This window comes from Schistocerca serialis, chromosome 3 (assembly GCF_023864345.2).
Source record: "Schistocerca serialis cubense isolate TAMUIC-IGC-003099 chromosome 3, iqSchSeri2.2, whole genome shotgun sequence".
NCBI lineage: Eukaryota > Metazoa > Arthropoda > Insecta > Orthoptera > Acrididae > Schistocerca > Schistocerca serialis.
This window is the reverse complement of record NC_064640.1, coordinates 825,360,799-825,376,229: the sequence shown is the minus strand read 5'-3', so window position 1 is coordinate 825,376,229 and position 15,431 is coordinate 825,360,799. Positions and strand designations below refer to the sequence as shown.

Below are 15,431 nucleotides of genomic sequence, written 5' to 3'. Positions count from 1 at the left end.
GGGTAGGAAATGCCTGTGACAGGACTGGAGGAGGTGGTGCAGGGTGGATGGATTAGGCAGGTTTTGCAGCTTTGTCTGCTACACGGATATAATCCCTGTGTCAAGTGGTTGGGAGTGGCATAGGGATGGACTAGCATGTTGTGTAGGGTGGATAGGTGACAGAACACTACTTTAGGAGGGGTAGGAAAGATCTTGGATAGAATGTCCCTCATTTCAGCGTAGGATGAGAGATAATCAAAGCTCCGGGGAAAGGTATATTTCAGTTGTTCCAGTCCAAGGTGATACTGGGTGACAAAGGGGGCCGTTCTTTGTAACTGATTTTTGGGGTGGTGGAAGGATTGAGGGTGTGTGAGGATATGGCACAGGAAATCTGTTCATTGACTAGGTTCAGTGGGGTGGGGGTGGGGTTGAAACTTATCTACATTCCTTCACAACCTTAACGCCTTTTCCTCCCCTACGTTTCACCTGGTCCTTCTCTATGAAACGTGTACCCTTCCTGCATGCTGACATCCACCTCTCTGATGGCTCCATCCACACTTCTGTCCACATTAAACTGACTAACCACCAACGATACTTGTATTTCAACAGCTGTTATCCCTTTCACAAGAAAAAATCTCTCGCATGCTGTGTAGCCACCCAAGGATGACATATCTGCAGTGGTGAGAACCCCCTTGCTCAACATGCTGAAGCCTTCACAACGGTTTTCACAGACACATGATACAACCCCCATCCCCAAACCTAGTCCACAAACATATTTACTGTGCCATTGCCTCACACATCCCCAATCCTACCACAATCCCTACAAGTCAGTTACAAAGCAGCACTTCCCTTGTGAACCTGCATCACCCTGGCTGGAACAATGGAACCATATCCATCGCCAGGGCTATGATTATATCTCATCCTGCTCTGAAATGAGGGACATCCTACCAGAGATCCTTCCCATCCCTCCTAAAGTGGTGTTCTGTCGCTCACCCAAACTACAGAACAGCCTAGCCCATCCCTATGCCAACCCTAACTCCCAACCCCATGACACAGGGATTATATCCCTGTGGCAGACCAAGGCCCAATCCAAGCACCCAGCATGTTCTACCCCCATCACAACCACTGCATCTGCCGCAAAACAGCATTGGCACCATTAGTCTATTTTGTGTGTGTGTGAGTGTGTGTGTGTGTGTGTGTGTGTGTGTGTGTGTGTGTGTGTGTGTGTGTGTGTGTATATGTGTGTGTGTTATACTCTAACTCTTCAATGGATAACTACAAAAGTCTGCAAGTGTTCTTTCTTTTGTCTGTGCCTGTCAACATCCCAACACTTCTGCGTTTCATCGAGTGGTCTTTAATCCTAAAGTTTAAGTTCTTTATGTGATGTAAATTGCAACAATTCCATTTCAACTAGTTTTCCACTATAATTATTAGCTTTTTACCTCCTTATATGAAATACCCTTGTTTATGACAATGTGAACTTAAGTTTTCTTCTTGAAATATAAAAATGGATTGTTATCACATCAAGGAATTAGTTATATTTAAAAACAAAGATGATGTGACTTACCAAACGAAAGCGCTGGCACGTCGATAGACACACAAACAAACACAAACATGCACACAAAATTCTAGCTTTCGCAACCAGCGGTTGCTTCGTCGGGAAAGAGGGAAGGAGAGGGAAAGACGAAAGGATGTGGGTTTTAAGGGAGAGGGTAAGGAGTCATTCCAATCCCGGGAGCAGAAAGACTTACCTTAGGGGGAAAAAAGGGGTATACACTCGCGCGCGCGCGCACAAACACACATATCCACCCGCACATACACAGTCTCACAGTTTTGTGACTGTGTATGTGCGGATGGATATGTGTGAGTGTGCGCGAGTGTGTGCCTGTCCTTTTTTTCCCCCTAAGGTAAATCTTTCCGCTCCTGGGATTGGAATGACTCCTTACCCTCTCCCTTAAAACCCACATCCTTTCGTCTTTCCCTCTCCTTCCCTCTTTCCTGACGAAGCAACCGCTGGTTGCGAAAGCTAGAATTTTGTGTGCATGTTTGTGTGTCTACCGACGTGCCAGCGCTTTCGTTTGGTAAGTCACATCATCTTTGTTTTTAAATATATTTTTCCCACGTGGAATGTTTCCCTCTATTATATTCAAGGAATGAGTTATATAGTAATATCTACATCTACATCCATACTCTGCAAGACACCAGATTGTGTGTGGCGGGGGATACCTTGAGTACCTCTATCGGGTTCTCCCTTCCATTCCAGTCTCTTATTGTTCGTGTAGAAAGAAAGATTGTCAGTATGCCTCTGTATGGGCTCTAATCTCTCTGATTTTATCCTCATGGTCTCTTCGCGAGATATACGTAGGAGGGAGCAATATACTTTTTGACTCCTTGGTGAAGGTTTGTTCTCCAAACTTCAACAAAAGCCAGAGCAAACAAACAAAGACCAACACGCATCAATTAAACAATCAGAGGAAAACGAAATCTTAAGACAGCCACCAGAACAAGCACAAATAGAACACGAAGAGACACACGTGTTAGATATAGAAGAGAAATTTCAGCTGACATATATAGAATACAAAGACACAAATACAGACATCAGACCATTCTTGCATAGACCGCCAAATAACCCACAAGTCGAAACAACAATAAAAACTATCAACAAAATCATACACAACAAAATAAATGAAAATACAACTATGGAAGAGTTACAACTATTGGTTTATATAGGAGCACTCACTACACTAAATATACACACTAGGCAGAGATCAGAACAAACCAATACACAGAAGAAACCCACAAAACCAGCATGGCAACACGGGCTACAGATCAGAATAGAAAAACTGAGAAAAGACATCGGACAGCTAACACAATTTATAAGAAATGAAATATCAGACAAAAAACGAAAAAGGTTAGGTAAAATCTCACAACAAGAAGCAATAGAGCAATTAGATGAAAAGAAGCAGAAATTACAAGCATTGGCCAAACGACTTAGAAGATACAAAAAAACGGAAAATAGAAGGAAACAAAACCAAACGTTCAACACAAACCAAAAGAAATTTTACCAGACAATAGATAACACACACATTAAAATAGACAATCCACCAAACATAACAGACATGGAACACTTCTGGAGCAACATACGGTCAAACCCGGTACAACATAACAGGCATGCACGATGGATACAAGCAGAAACAGACACATACAAGATGATACCACAAGTGCCTGAAGTGATAATTTTGCAACATGAAGTCACCCAAGCAATTAATTCTACACACAATTGGAAAGCCCCTGGAAATGATAAAATAGCAAATTACTGGCTAAAGAAGTTCACCTCAACACATTCACATCTAACTAAATTATTTAACAGTTACAATGCAGACCCATACACATTCCCTGATACACTTGCACATGGAATAACCTATCTGAAACCTAAAGATCAAGCAGACACAGCAAACCCAGTTAAATATCGCCCCATAACATGCCTACCAACAATCTACAAAATATTAACTTCAGTCATTACACAGAAATTAATGACACATACAACACAGAACAAAATTATAAATGAAGAACAAAAAGGCTGCTGCAAAGGAGCACGAGTATGTAAAGAGCAACTGATAACAGATGCAGAGGTGACATATCAAGCTATAACTAAACAAAGGTCACTACACTACGCATACATTGATTACCAAAAAGCCTTTGATAGTGTACCCCACTCATGGTTACTACAGGTATTGGAAATATACAAAGTAGATCCTAAATTGATACAGTTTCTAAACATAGTAATGAAAAACTGGAAAACCACACTTAATATTCAAACAAATTCAGATAACATCACATCACAGCCAATACAGATTAAGCGTGGAATATACCAAGGAGACTCATTAAGTCCTTTCTGGTTCTGTCTTGCTCTGAACCCACTATCCAACATGCTAAATAATACAAATTATGGATATAATATTACTGGAACATACCCACACAAAATCACACATTTGCTAGACATGGATGATCTAAAATTACTGGCAGCAACAAATCAACAACTCAACCAATTACTAAAGATAACAGAAGTATTCAGCAATGATATAAATATGGCTTTTGGAACAGATAAATGTAAGAAAAATAGCATAGTCAAGGGAAAACACACTAAACAAGAAGATTACATATTGAATAACCACAGTGACTCCATAGAAGCGATGGAAAAAACAGATGCCTATAAATATCTAGGATACAGACAAAAAATAGGAATAGATAATACAAATATTAAAGAAGAACTAAAAGAACAATATAGACAAAGGCTAACAAAAATACTGAAAACAGAACTGACAGCAAGAAACAAGACAAAAGCTATAAATACTTATGCTATACCAATATTGACCTACTCATTTGGAGTAGTGAAATGGAGTAACACAGACCTAGAAGCACTCAATACACTTACACGTTCACAATGCCACAAATATAGAATACATCACATACATTCAGCAACAGAAAGATTCACATTAAGCAGAAAGGAAGGAGGAAGGGGATTGATCGACATAAAAAACCTACATTATGGACAGGTAGACAATTTAAGAAAATTCTTTCTAGAACGAGCAGAAATTAGCAAAATACACAAAGCAATCACTCATATAAATACATCGGCTACACCACTGCAATTTCATAACCACCTTTACAACCCTTTAGATCATGTAACATCAGCAGATACGAAGAAAGTAAATTGGAAATAGAAAACACTACATGGCAAGCACCCGTATCATCTAACACAGCCACACATCGATCAAGACGCATCCAACACATGGCTAAGAAAAGGCAATATATACAGTGAGACGGAAGGATTCATGATTGCAATACAGGATCAAACAATAAACACCAGATATTACAGCAAGCATATTATTAAAGATCCCAATACCACAACAGATAAATGCAGACTTTGCAAACAACAAATAGAAACAGTAGATCACATCACAAGTGGATGTACAATACTAGCAAATACAGAATACCCCAGAAGACATGACAATGTAGCAAAAATAATACATCAACAGCTTGCCTTACAACATAAACTTATAAAACAACACGTTCCCACATACAAGTATGCACCACAAAATGTACTGGAGAATGATGAATACAAATTATACTGGAACAGAACCATTATAACAGACAAAACAACAACACATAACAAACCTGACATCATACTCACCACTAAAAGAAGAAATTAACACAACTAATTGAAATATCCATACCCAATACAACAAATATACAAAAGAAAACCGGAGAGAAAATTGAAAAATACATCCAACTGGCTGAGGAAGTCAAGGACATGTGGCATCAGAATAAAGTTGACATCATACCAATTATACTATCAACTACAGGAGTCATACCACACAATATCCACCATTACATCAATACAGCACAGCTACATCCAAACTTATATATACAATTACAGAAATCCGTAATTATTGATACATGTTCAATTACCCGAAAGTTCCTAAATGCAATATAACATATACCGTACAGTTAAAAGGTAGTGACGCTTGATCAAGGTCCGCGTCACGTCCCATTTTTAACCAGACTTAACGTCTGAGAAAGTAAAGAAATAATAATAATAAAAGTATTTACGCACACCAACCATTCAAAGCCACTCAAGAAGTTCCTAACTGCTGATCTTCACAAGGAGATCATGTGATGATATAGGACTAAATCAGAACTACACTAACTGAGTTCCTTACCTTCATAAAAATTGATTTTGTTACAACTGGGATATCATATGATAGATGATCACAACCTGGGTCAAATGGTTCTTTCAGATAACTACCATGCTTCGCAGCACCCAGGGCAATCAGTTCATCAGGATTTACACTACATAATAACTCTGAATTGGGAAACATTTCTGAGACAGATTGCTGAATTATCGGGATTTTCGCAGATCCACCGCACAGGAGCACCTAAAAGAAATATTTCACAATTCTGTAGTACACTCATAACATTAGTAGAAATAAGAAAAGGTCTGAAAAGTTAAATAGACATACAAGTGGGAGCTTATGTAACTAGTAACATAAATCTTACTCTCGTCAATATAGTAATTCTTAAACAATTCAGTAATGTGTAATCAAACAATGGAAACTCCAGAAAAGAATATCAGCAATGTAGGAAAAGACAGATTGCTACTTACTGTGAAGAAGAAACAACAAGTTGCAGACAACACAATTAAAAGACACTCACTTATAGCTTTTGGCCACAGCTTCATAAGTAGAAGGCAAACACACACACACACACACACACACACACACACACACACACACACACACACACACACACACACACACACACACAGCCACCATTTCCAGCATCTCGGGCCACAATGCTTACGGTAAATAGCAATCTGTCAGTAATTTGTAAGCTATTTAGCATAACTATAACAGAGTCATGCTGTTTCACTTTATGGATCATTCTGTCCCAAAACTGACACAGAACAATATATTTCAATAACCAGGTGCTACAATGATGCATCCGTCAGGAAACGAATTCTTGTATACAAATGCTGGAAAACAATAGTGCGCCATCCACTAAGACAAATCTCATACAAACATTATACAAAATCTCAGGCAGAATCATGGACGTATATTAAAGGTGGATGATGTACAAAAAGTGCAAATGGATGATGAGAGATCATTCATTTACTTGCTGTACAAAAATAAGAGAACGGTTTGCTTCAATTTGTATTTCGTCTTCATTACAAGAAAACGGAGACACTAGTATTTGAAGAGATCATAACAGAGGTGAAATGATATGTAAAGTAGCACACTTTGTTTGACAGAAACAGCTTTGTGTTTCACAAGTGAGTCAATGGAGGAGCAGCAGCAATGCTAGACAATTTGCAGTATGGTATCACTTATAAATCCTCATGCTCTCTAGAGACAGCATCACAATAAGCATGTGCAGTGCAACAAAGAACAACAATTGTATGTTGCCTCTTCCCCATATTTTGACTCACTGAACAGTCAATCACAAATTTATTTCAAATCAACTATACCTGTTACCAATAAGGATGAGAACAGCTTCATGTGTAAGACATCTCAAAATATAAACACAAAAGGTATAAATCTGACAGAAAAAACTACTTTACAAGACAAATAAATGTTAGTTTGAGTTGATATCTTCCTTCTAAACGAAGCCCAGCAATCTACGTACATCACAAAAGACACAATATACAGAATATACTGTATGAGCTACAAAAGGTACATGGCCTAGCCAAAAGAGCAGCCAATTTTCCTTTATATCAGTGTCAATGTGTGCTGGATGTACATCAGTGCACATGGCCATTTTGATACATGTCATGGCATTCACACAGCAAACTCTCCACAGGGTATCTACTGTAGACAGTGGAATAAGTCTTATAACATTGGAATAGAACAATTATGGAACACACAGATCTCTTACAGGGTGTATACGGGGACAAGGAGAAAAAATTCCTGGATCTCCCAGTGAAAAATACATTTTCTCCCGTGTGAAAATACACTTTTTCCCTGTTAAGTGACATTATACTTTCCGTCAGAACTGTAAAACTTGTCAATCCTTTCAACGGATATGGTTTTATACAGCAGCATAGAATTTCTCAGCACTTTACAAAATGAAACTCAGGGGGAAAAAAACACATTCTGGGCAGCAACATGTATGCTGCATATTTTTGTATTAAGAAAGTATAAATTCGAATTCCACCAAAGAAAAAGTTGATGGCTTAAGTTAATATCCATAGTGTTGCTACACGAAAAGCAAAGCTTTCACATAGAATATTTGTCTCGAATATTAATAAGCTACAGGAGAAGCTAAGCTTTCACATATAATGTTGATCTGTTTAGTGCATGTTCCACTTTAAGATACATCACACAAATACGCCAGTAAAATTTTTAATACCGACATAAATCTCTGATCTTCTGGGCTCAAAATTCTTCTAAATGGCTCGTCATCAAAGAGTTGATTTTTAAATGAGAGCAAACACTCTGCGATTTAAGAAATTCATTGTACATTCTTGCACATAGTTCCTTTTGCGTAAAAGGAAATTTACTTTGAAAATATCGCTTTTCGAACCGCAATTCTCAATATTTTACTGCGACCTGTTAAAAATAGATTCATTTCAGCAGTTGCCAGAGAGCACCAGATAAGAGGCGTCACCACGCTTGCACAGCTACGGTGACGTAGGAAGCCCGTATGTTTGTAGATTTAAAACATTAAAAGATCTTTCTTACATTATGTCATAAGAGAAACAAGACATCAGAGGACACACCAAGAGCATCGGAAGTTCGTGAACCATACTAAAAAGCACAGTTTGACTTAAAGCGCACATTCGCATGTCCAGATTCCCAATGATGTAGGCCTCAACCTCATATTAAGCTTTTCAGTGTGGTTTTCAGGATGTAAATTTTCTTGGAGTACCAGTACTGTATTATCTCATGTTTGGATCTTTATTATGGCATAATTCCGTACGTGCTAGAAGATGGAATCGTGCACTTGAAATGCAGTGAACAGTTGAAACTAGCCAATGGAGTGGAATTAAACACTGCGTGTCAAATTTACTGCATCAGCAGGAAAGCTTAATAAAAGCCAAATTTCTTTAGAAAACCGACAAAAATAACTACACTGTTCTGCAAGGTGATTAATGCTTGACTGTCAGAAAGGTGGAAATAAAATAAATTCTGAAACTAGTAACTCATTTTGGCCTACCATAATTATGTGAATGTATTTTAATTCACTTGATAGCTCCCAACCACAGAAATCTGTCTTGTTTTCATTTGACGTGAGAGCAGTAAACGAAGAGGAAACACAAAAATCACTAAACGTAAACACGTGTCACGTAGAGACCCTCCACTATAGCTCAGACTGCTCTGCACACATAAAAAAAAAAAAAAAATTTTCAAAAAAGTTCATTTTGTAGCGCACATCTTTCTGAAGAGTCTGATACATAAAACATATATCTGAGAGGAAATGTAAGAGATGTTATTTGGTCTGAAGTGTGCCGAAGTGCAGTGCCACGCCTCTTCAAACAACATTCTTATACCACAGATCACTGTATTTCGCTCTGTGTAACTCAAAGGTGTATATTTTGTAACGGATCCCATCAAACTATTTCAGGACTGTGGAAATTAAAATTCCTGTAGTGTCTCTCCTTCTCCCAGTCAGTCAGTTTGATATTCTGCCCCTCTTATTTTTAAAAAACATGCAATGCAATTAATACTGGATGGGATTATTTGTAACCAGGAGAACGAGAACTATTCACAAAATCAGGACTCTTTATTACCTATTAGCTAATAACTTGCTCTTCTGTGTGACATAAAATTAAATATAGGATACCTAAAACCAGTAAAGACAAGAGACATGCAAGACAGTACACATTTCTTCAATCCTTAGGTCCTAGTGATTTTTCTCTCTAATCTTGCTACAGCTTTACATGGTGTGCTTTCCTTTCTGCGAAAGAGCTATTACCTCATCAAAGTTTGTCAAACATTTTGCTACATGATAAATCGAAATGTCGTCTAATACTGAAAAAGCTGTTAATACAAATAGTACCCAAGAATGGTGTGGTTTCTCAATCTAACTACATCTGTTTTGTCACTGTTTCCTGGATAAAATGAAATAGGCCATTCCAATACTGCAGCAATTGTAACACACACCAAATAAGGAAGACTGTTTTTGGCAATAATGATCATTTTTATATTACAGCAATATAATTCACGAAGTAGCAACACAAAATATCTATTTTCCTACTACAATCAAAAAGCTTTATGTTAGGAACTAGTTTCAAATTTCATTCATATGCTCCAGTTTCATGCACGAGAATAAAATTTTTTTATGAATTTGGAATCGTCATATTCTTCCATAATTTGTGTGATGTCCCCATTTCTTCTCCTTCCTCGTACTAACAAACAATCTTGTCATCACTAACTCTGTAACTATTCCTACTACTGTCAAAACTCATTCTCCGTTTAACTTTACTAACCCTGCCACAATCACTGGTTTAGTTATCCAGCGATTATTCTCCGGTTAGGTGTTAGTATGTGTTCGTACAATGCATTTTCCGCACTACTCCTAGAATGGAACTTAAGCAGCTGCTAGCTCGTGACTACAACTGGCCCTGTCTAATGTAGTGATGTGGCCAAAAATTTTCCGTCAAAATTCACTTTCTTGGATACACCGAGAAGGTAATACATAAACTTTCTTACCTGTTATTCCTGTTAGTCATTTATTTCAACTCTGGTAATCTGAATCTATGGATTTCGCTAGTAATTATAACAACGCTGAACATTTGCAAACCAAATCAACCACATAAACAAGCAGCAGTTGGCATTCACCGGTTCGGCTTTATTCCGCTCAGCTCGTATAGCCCCGTCCCGTTTTGTCTGGAGGAAAGTTCATGTCTAGATGTGATGAGGATTCCCCTGGCAGAGATATCATGTACACTATGCACGCATTCAAAAATCAACTTAGAATGTGTTCAAAAATGTCCAAAAATCAGCAGAGGTGTATTTCAAAATCATATGAACAATCGACAGACCGACGTGCGCTGGATGTTAGGTGCTTTGTAAAAGGTTTTTTCCCCCTCAAGAATATGAATCTGCCCTCTCCCCCCACAACTGTTGCCCGGTTCAGATACAACTGTTTGCCGCCCCCCCCCCCCCCCTCCACCCTCCACCAGATCCAGGACTGCTGCGCACGCGTGAATGTGGCAGCTTGGGCGCGCCAGTAAATTTTTTCCAGGTACCCCATGTGACTGGTTGCTGCTACTGCTGCTTGCACAGCCAACAGCCACATTTCTGTAGCCAGAAGCGGGAGAAGGTATTACTCATACGTGTGTGCACGAGCCCGCTCGTAACTACTTAAATGAATCTAATTTAAACAGTTGTGACGTCACACTCATCGCAGGCAATTCGTTGTTATGAAGCATTGCATAGTCTTCCTACAGCCTTTAACACATTTTGCTGTTGACAGACGCTTGTACGTGCACTGTGTTAATTTATATGGCGCATTTCGTTTGCAATTTAAGTTTTATTTTCATTTTTTTCTCTCGTTCATGTTTTAATGCTGCAGTATTATTCTGGAGTAGTGGGATACAGTAATATCCTTTGTTAGAGTATTGGTTCTTACCAGTCAAAGTTACACAAATTTAACTGGAAACTAAAACAACGAAAAATTTCCAGAATTCTAAAAAATTCCCTGGTTTTTCCTGGTTTTCTCCTGGATGAACAAATTCCCAGGTTTTTCCCAGATCTCCCGGTTGTCCCGGGTCGTATACACCATGTCTTACAGATTGGGGAAAACAGCAACAGTATAGAAGATGCCAACATAAAATATGTTTAAGATCAGGTCAACTGCTTTAGGAATGGCAAGGGAGTGACAGACTGTCTGTCAATGCCAGTGTCACCTTCTGACATGAAGAACCACTTTCAGGATTAAAAATTTGTGAAAAGTAGACTCTATAAATGACAACTGATGAATTGTGCATTACCAAATGTGCTCCACATCATTGCGCTGGAAGAAGATGGCAAGCAGATATTTTGCCTGCTTAAACGCAAAATTCATGGAAATCTCTGGAAATTTAATTACTGTGAAATTCTTCCTTTGAATCACACTGATATGAAATGAAGCCTTGTGCTTGCAGGTTAGTATGGAATCAAAGTGACAACCGATGCAATAGCACTCATTGTCCTTCTCAAAAACCACAAAGAAAGGAAAAGGAAGATAATAGATTGCAATGTACCGTTCACTGTAATTAGAGAGAGAGAACACAAGCACAGATATGATCAAAATGAGGAAGGAAATAGGACAAGCTTTTCTGTAACGAACAATCCCAGCAAATGCTATATCTATTTCAGAGGGGGAGAGGGAGGGACTATGACAACCCTAAATGTGAATGGCTCGATGTCGATTTGAATTCTGGTCCTTCTGAATATGAATCCAGTGTGCTAACTACAGTGTTCCCTGGTGCAGGGTGGAGTGGCTACGAGCCAGCACGGTGCAAACAGGCGACGGAGGCGAGGTGGGAGCCAGAGAGGTTCCAAGGAAAGGCAGCTGCAAATCTAACAAGTTCTTACATAGAGGCATCTCAGCTGCTCGATAGACTCTATCAGTGGCCAGCTGGCCACTGAATTCCACTGTGCTGGCTGCTCACATTCCACACAATACTGATGCGGCTTTTGCCCCGAGCGTTTGCAGCATGTTCTTGACGATGCTGTGTGGCCCTGGCTGACACCCAGCTGAGTCACAGTAGGGGATGCCTACCATGTGAAGATGCCTAGTGTGGATACCTGCTGCACTCTGAGCAGTGGTCCAGCCATGCTACTGGAGATGACCTGGTGTAGTCCACTGCAAATTGGGACTAATTGTGGGGAGGGACTTAGTGTATAGAGCTGTTGTCCATCTGTGGCCTCAAACCAGTGACTTTTTATTGGCAGGTCCACGTGGTATCCTCATTTGGCAAAACCCTGTCGCCCCAATTCGGCTGCAAGACTAAGAATAAATCCATTACAAAAATTACTTGTACTTATTGTCAATAGCAGTGCACCATGAATTCATGCATATGCAGCACTATCAGTCACGTATCCAAAAACTCCACTGCCACTGTCAGTTTGGACAACTGCCTTGCCCTTTGCTGCATTAGTATATGCAGTACTGCTGAGTTCACTGTTTCAACAAGCTAACCTACATCAAAACACTGCACTGGCCTTGTTGAATTATTACAGTGACAACATCCCGTGCTCGCCTGCTTTCATAGCTGTGGCAATGCACTGCTCAGATTTACTCTAATATGGCCATACATGAGAGTTGAGATAAACATGGGTATTTAAAAAAAAAATCCAACCCAGTGGGTCAAATTTAGTTTTTGTGGGTTTTATTGTTTTTTTCTATTTTTCACATTGATGATAGTTCAATTAAAATTCCTATTATTAACTTATTCAAAATGTAACCCATTCTTACAATTACTTTATTAGGCCCCTTTTCTTGCCCTGCTAGCACTGCATCCATTGAGAGGATCTTCTCCACCTACTGGCTTGTTTGGTCAAAATTAAGAAATAATTTAGGAGAGAAAGGACCTGACAAATTAGTGAAGATCTAAAAAATTTCTGCATGCTTCAAAAAGAATGTACTTTACATTCATTATTAAAGTTTTTTTCTGGTAGTGTAAATGTTATTTATCTGTGTGTCTTATATTGCAAGAAAAGTTAAATACAATATTAATTAAAAAATTCTTCCGATATTAAATAGTTGCCTCGATGGCTTCCTTGAATTTGAGAAAGGCTAACTATATTGTGTTATACTACTTTACAAGCACCCACCCCCCCCCTTACACACACACACGCACACGAACAAGACGCACCATTTTCATATCACACTACTTGTTTGTACAAATTACAAATAAATTTTATACCCAAAACAACTAGCAAGTTGCTGACGTGTTAGATACGGCATCAAATCTTTCTTACTAAGCTGCTTATTGCTATTTGCTTAGAAGTCTTCTTTTTGCACTTGTTTTCACTTCTGGCAATTTAAACCTTCATGGCTTGTCCCAGTGCTTCCTTTTCTCTTACTCCTAAATTTACACCTACTCTACATTCACACTACAAAGTTATACTCTCACTTTCTCTTATGCTCTATGAATCTAGTCTACTAAAGCCTGGAGTATTGGTGGTTTATGCTGATGACTGGCTCTCCACCTCAAAAGAATAAAAGCTACACGCACCAGAGTCAGAGCCACTGTAGCACTTGGTACTGCAGCACTCACAATCATTGTCATATGTCGTCATCCTTCTCTGAAATGCTCTACGTGTTGCATTAAGTGCTTGGCTGAAATGACCCCTTCCTGCACAGCAATAAATCATTCCAGGGAATGGATTAGGTCAGGTTCTAGAGTTTGATTAATAAATTTTACATTCTGCATTGGTAACAACTCTAAAGGCACATGCGGCAATTACAACTTTGTATGTGAGATGTTTAACTGCACAATTCTTGTAATTGTGGCTAGTAGATGGAAGGTTCACCCTCTTATGTCGCATGTAGTAACATTTACTAATAACCTACTTACCTTTTTAAAGTTCAATCCGTCTGGCCTCCATGAGCTTCCCCTGACTTCTATGTATTCCAAAGGCTCGATACGTGCTCACAAATTGTTATTCAGTGTGTTTTTCTGTCAATGGGTGACCGACGATATGGTGTGCCTGTGTCTTCTGCACTGAGGAAACTTTATAATCTTCTCACACCATGATGAGCTGCTATGCAATTACAAGAGGTGGTTTGCTAGCTTCAGAGCATACAGTGGAGCTGATCATAAAAGGTTTGGTGGCCAACACTATTTCCGCATGATTGACTGTTTCACAGGTTTTCATCTAGAATGACTGAGCATACTGACACATCAGACAACCATAATCAACTTGAGACCAGGCAAAATGCACTATAAAAAAAAAGAGCTCTTAAGTTCTGCCTACTTCCCATATTCTGTGACCAACATATCTAAAAATACTGAGTGCTTCCAGAGTTCACTCATTTTGCTTTCTTACATACAGCAGCACAGCTTGCGACAGACTAATCGGAGCTGAAAATCTTGACAATTGAACTGAAGCAGCTAAGACATATGAACTAATATTCTCATTTATTTGCCTTGCACTTGCTGCTGGTATACACTAGACAGCAATATTCATGGTAAATAAAAGAAGAAGTGAAGATTAGGGTCTTATAGCCCACCAATGACAAGGAAGTGAGAGTACGAGCTCAGTGTATGCAGGTATCGGGAACGAAATCGCCCACATCCTTTTCAAGGGAACTGTTCTGGCATTTGCCTACATTTATTTGGAGAAATCACAGAAGTTTAAATTTCACACTGTGTCCCGGATGGTTCAGTGGTTACTGCACCTGTCTAGTATGCAGGAGAGCCCAGATTTGAGTCTCGGTCCAGTACACATTTTCGCTCATCGCCACCAATTCCACTTAACGTCCTGCGGCAGCTGACAGCAGTTATCCCCCTTCAATTTACATATAATTTTTCATAGCTGCAGATTCTGCACTGTGGTGTCTGTTCTTTTAGGCAAACATTATGCATTCACATATTTTGAGAATTTACACACACACACACACACACACACACACACACACACACACACACACACACACACACACACACACAACAGGAAACATAGGTAAGTGAAAAGACTGGAGAATAATGTAAAATCACCATCACCACCTCCACCACCACCACCACCACCACCACAACAACCTTGCATCTGTGACATACAATGAAGAGCCAAAGAAACTAGTACACTTGCCTAATATCGTGTGGAATGTGTGGTTCATCCATAAAGGAGACCAAGTATAGAATACTAGTACAACTCATTCTTGAGTACTGCTCGAGTGTTTGGGATCCCCACCAGGTCGCATAAAAGGAAGCATCGAAGCAATTCACAGGCAGGCTGCTT

The 15,431-nt window shown here is 39.2% G+C and overlaps 1 protein-coding gene across 1 annotated transcript in view; it reads right to left on the bottom strand.

Moving 5' to 3' along the window:
• The window catches only part of LOC126471248 (heat shock 70 kDa protein 14-like), a 196,434-nt gene that overhangs the window by 22,256 nt on the left and 158,747 nt on the right, over positions 1-15,431 (bottom strand). Inside the window, exon 6 of the mRNA XM_050099365.1 lies at positions 5,703-5,918. Coding sequence (XP_049955322.1) covers positions 5,703-5,918 — 216 coding nt within the window. The remainder of the gene's footprint in view (positions 1-5,702; positions 5,919-15,431) is intronic.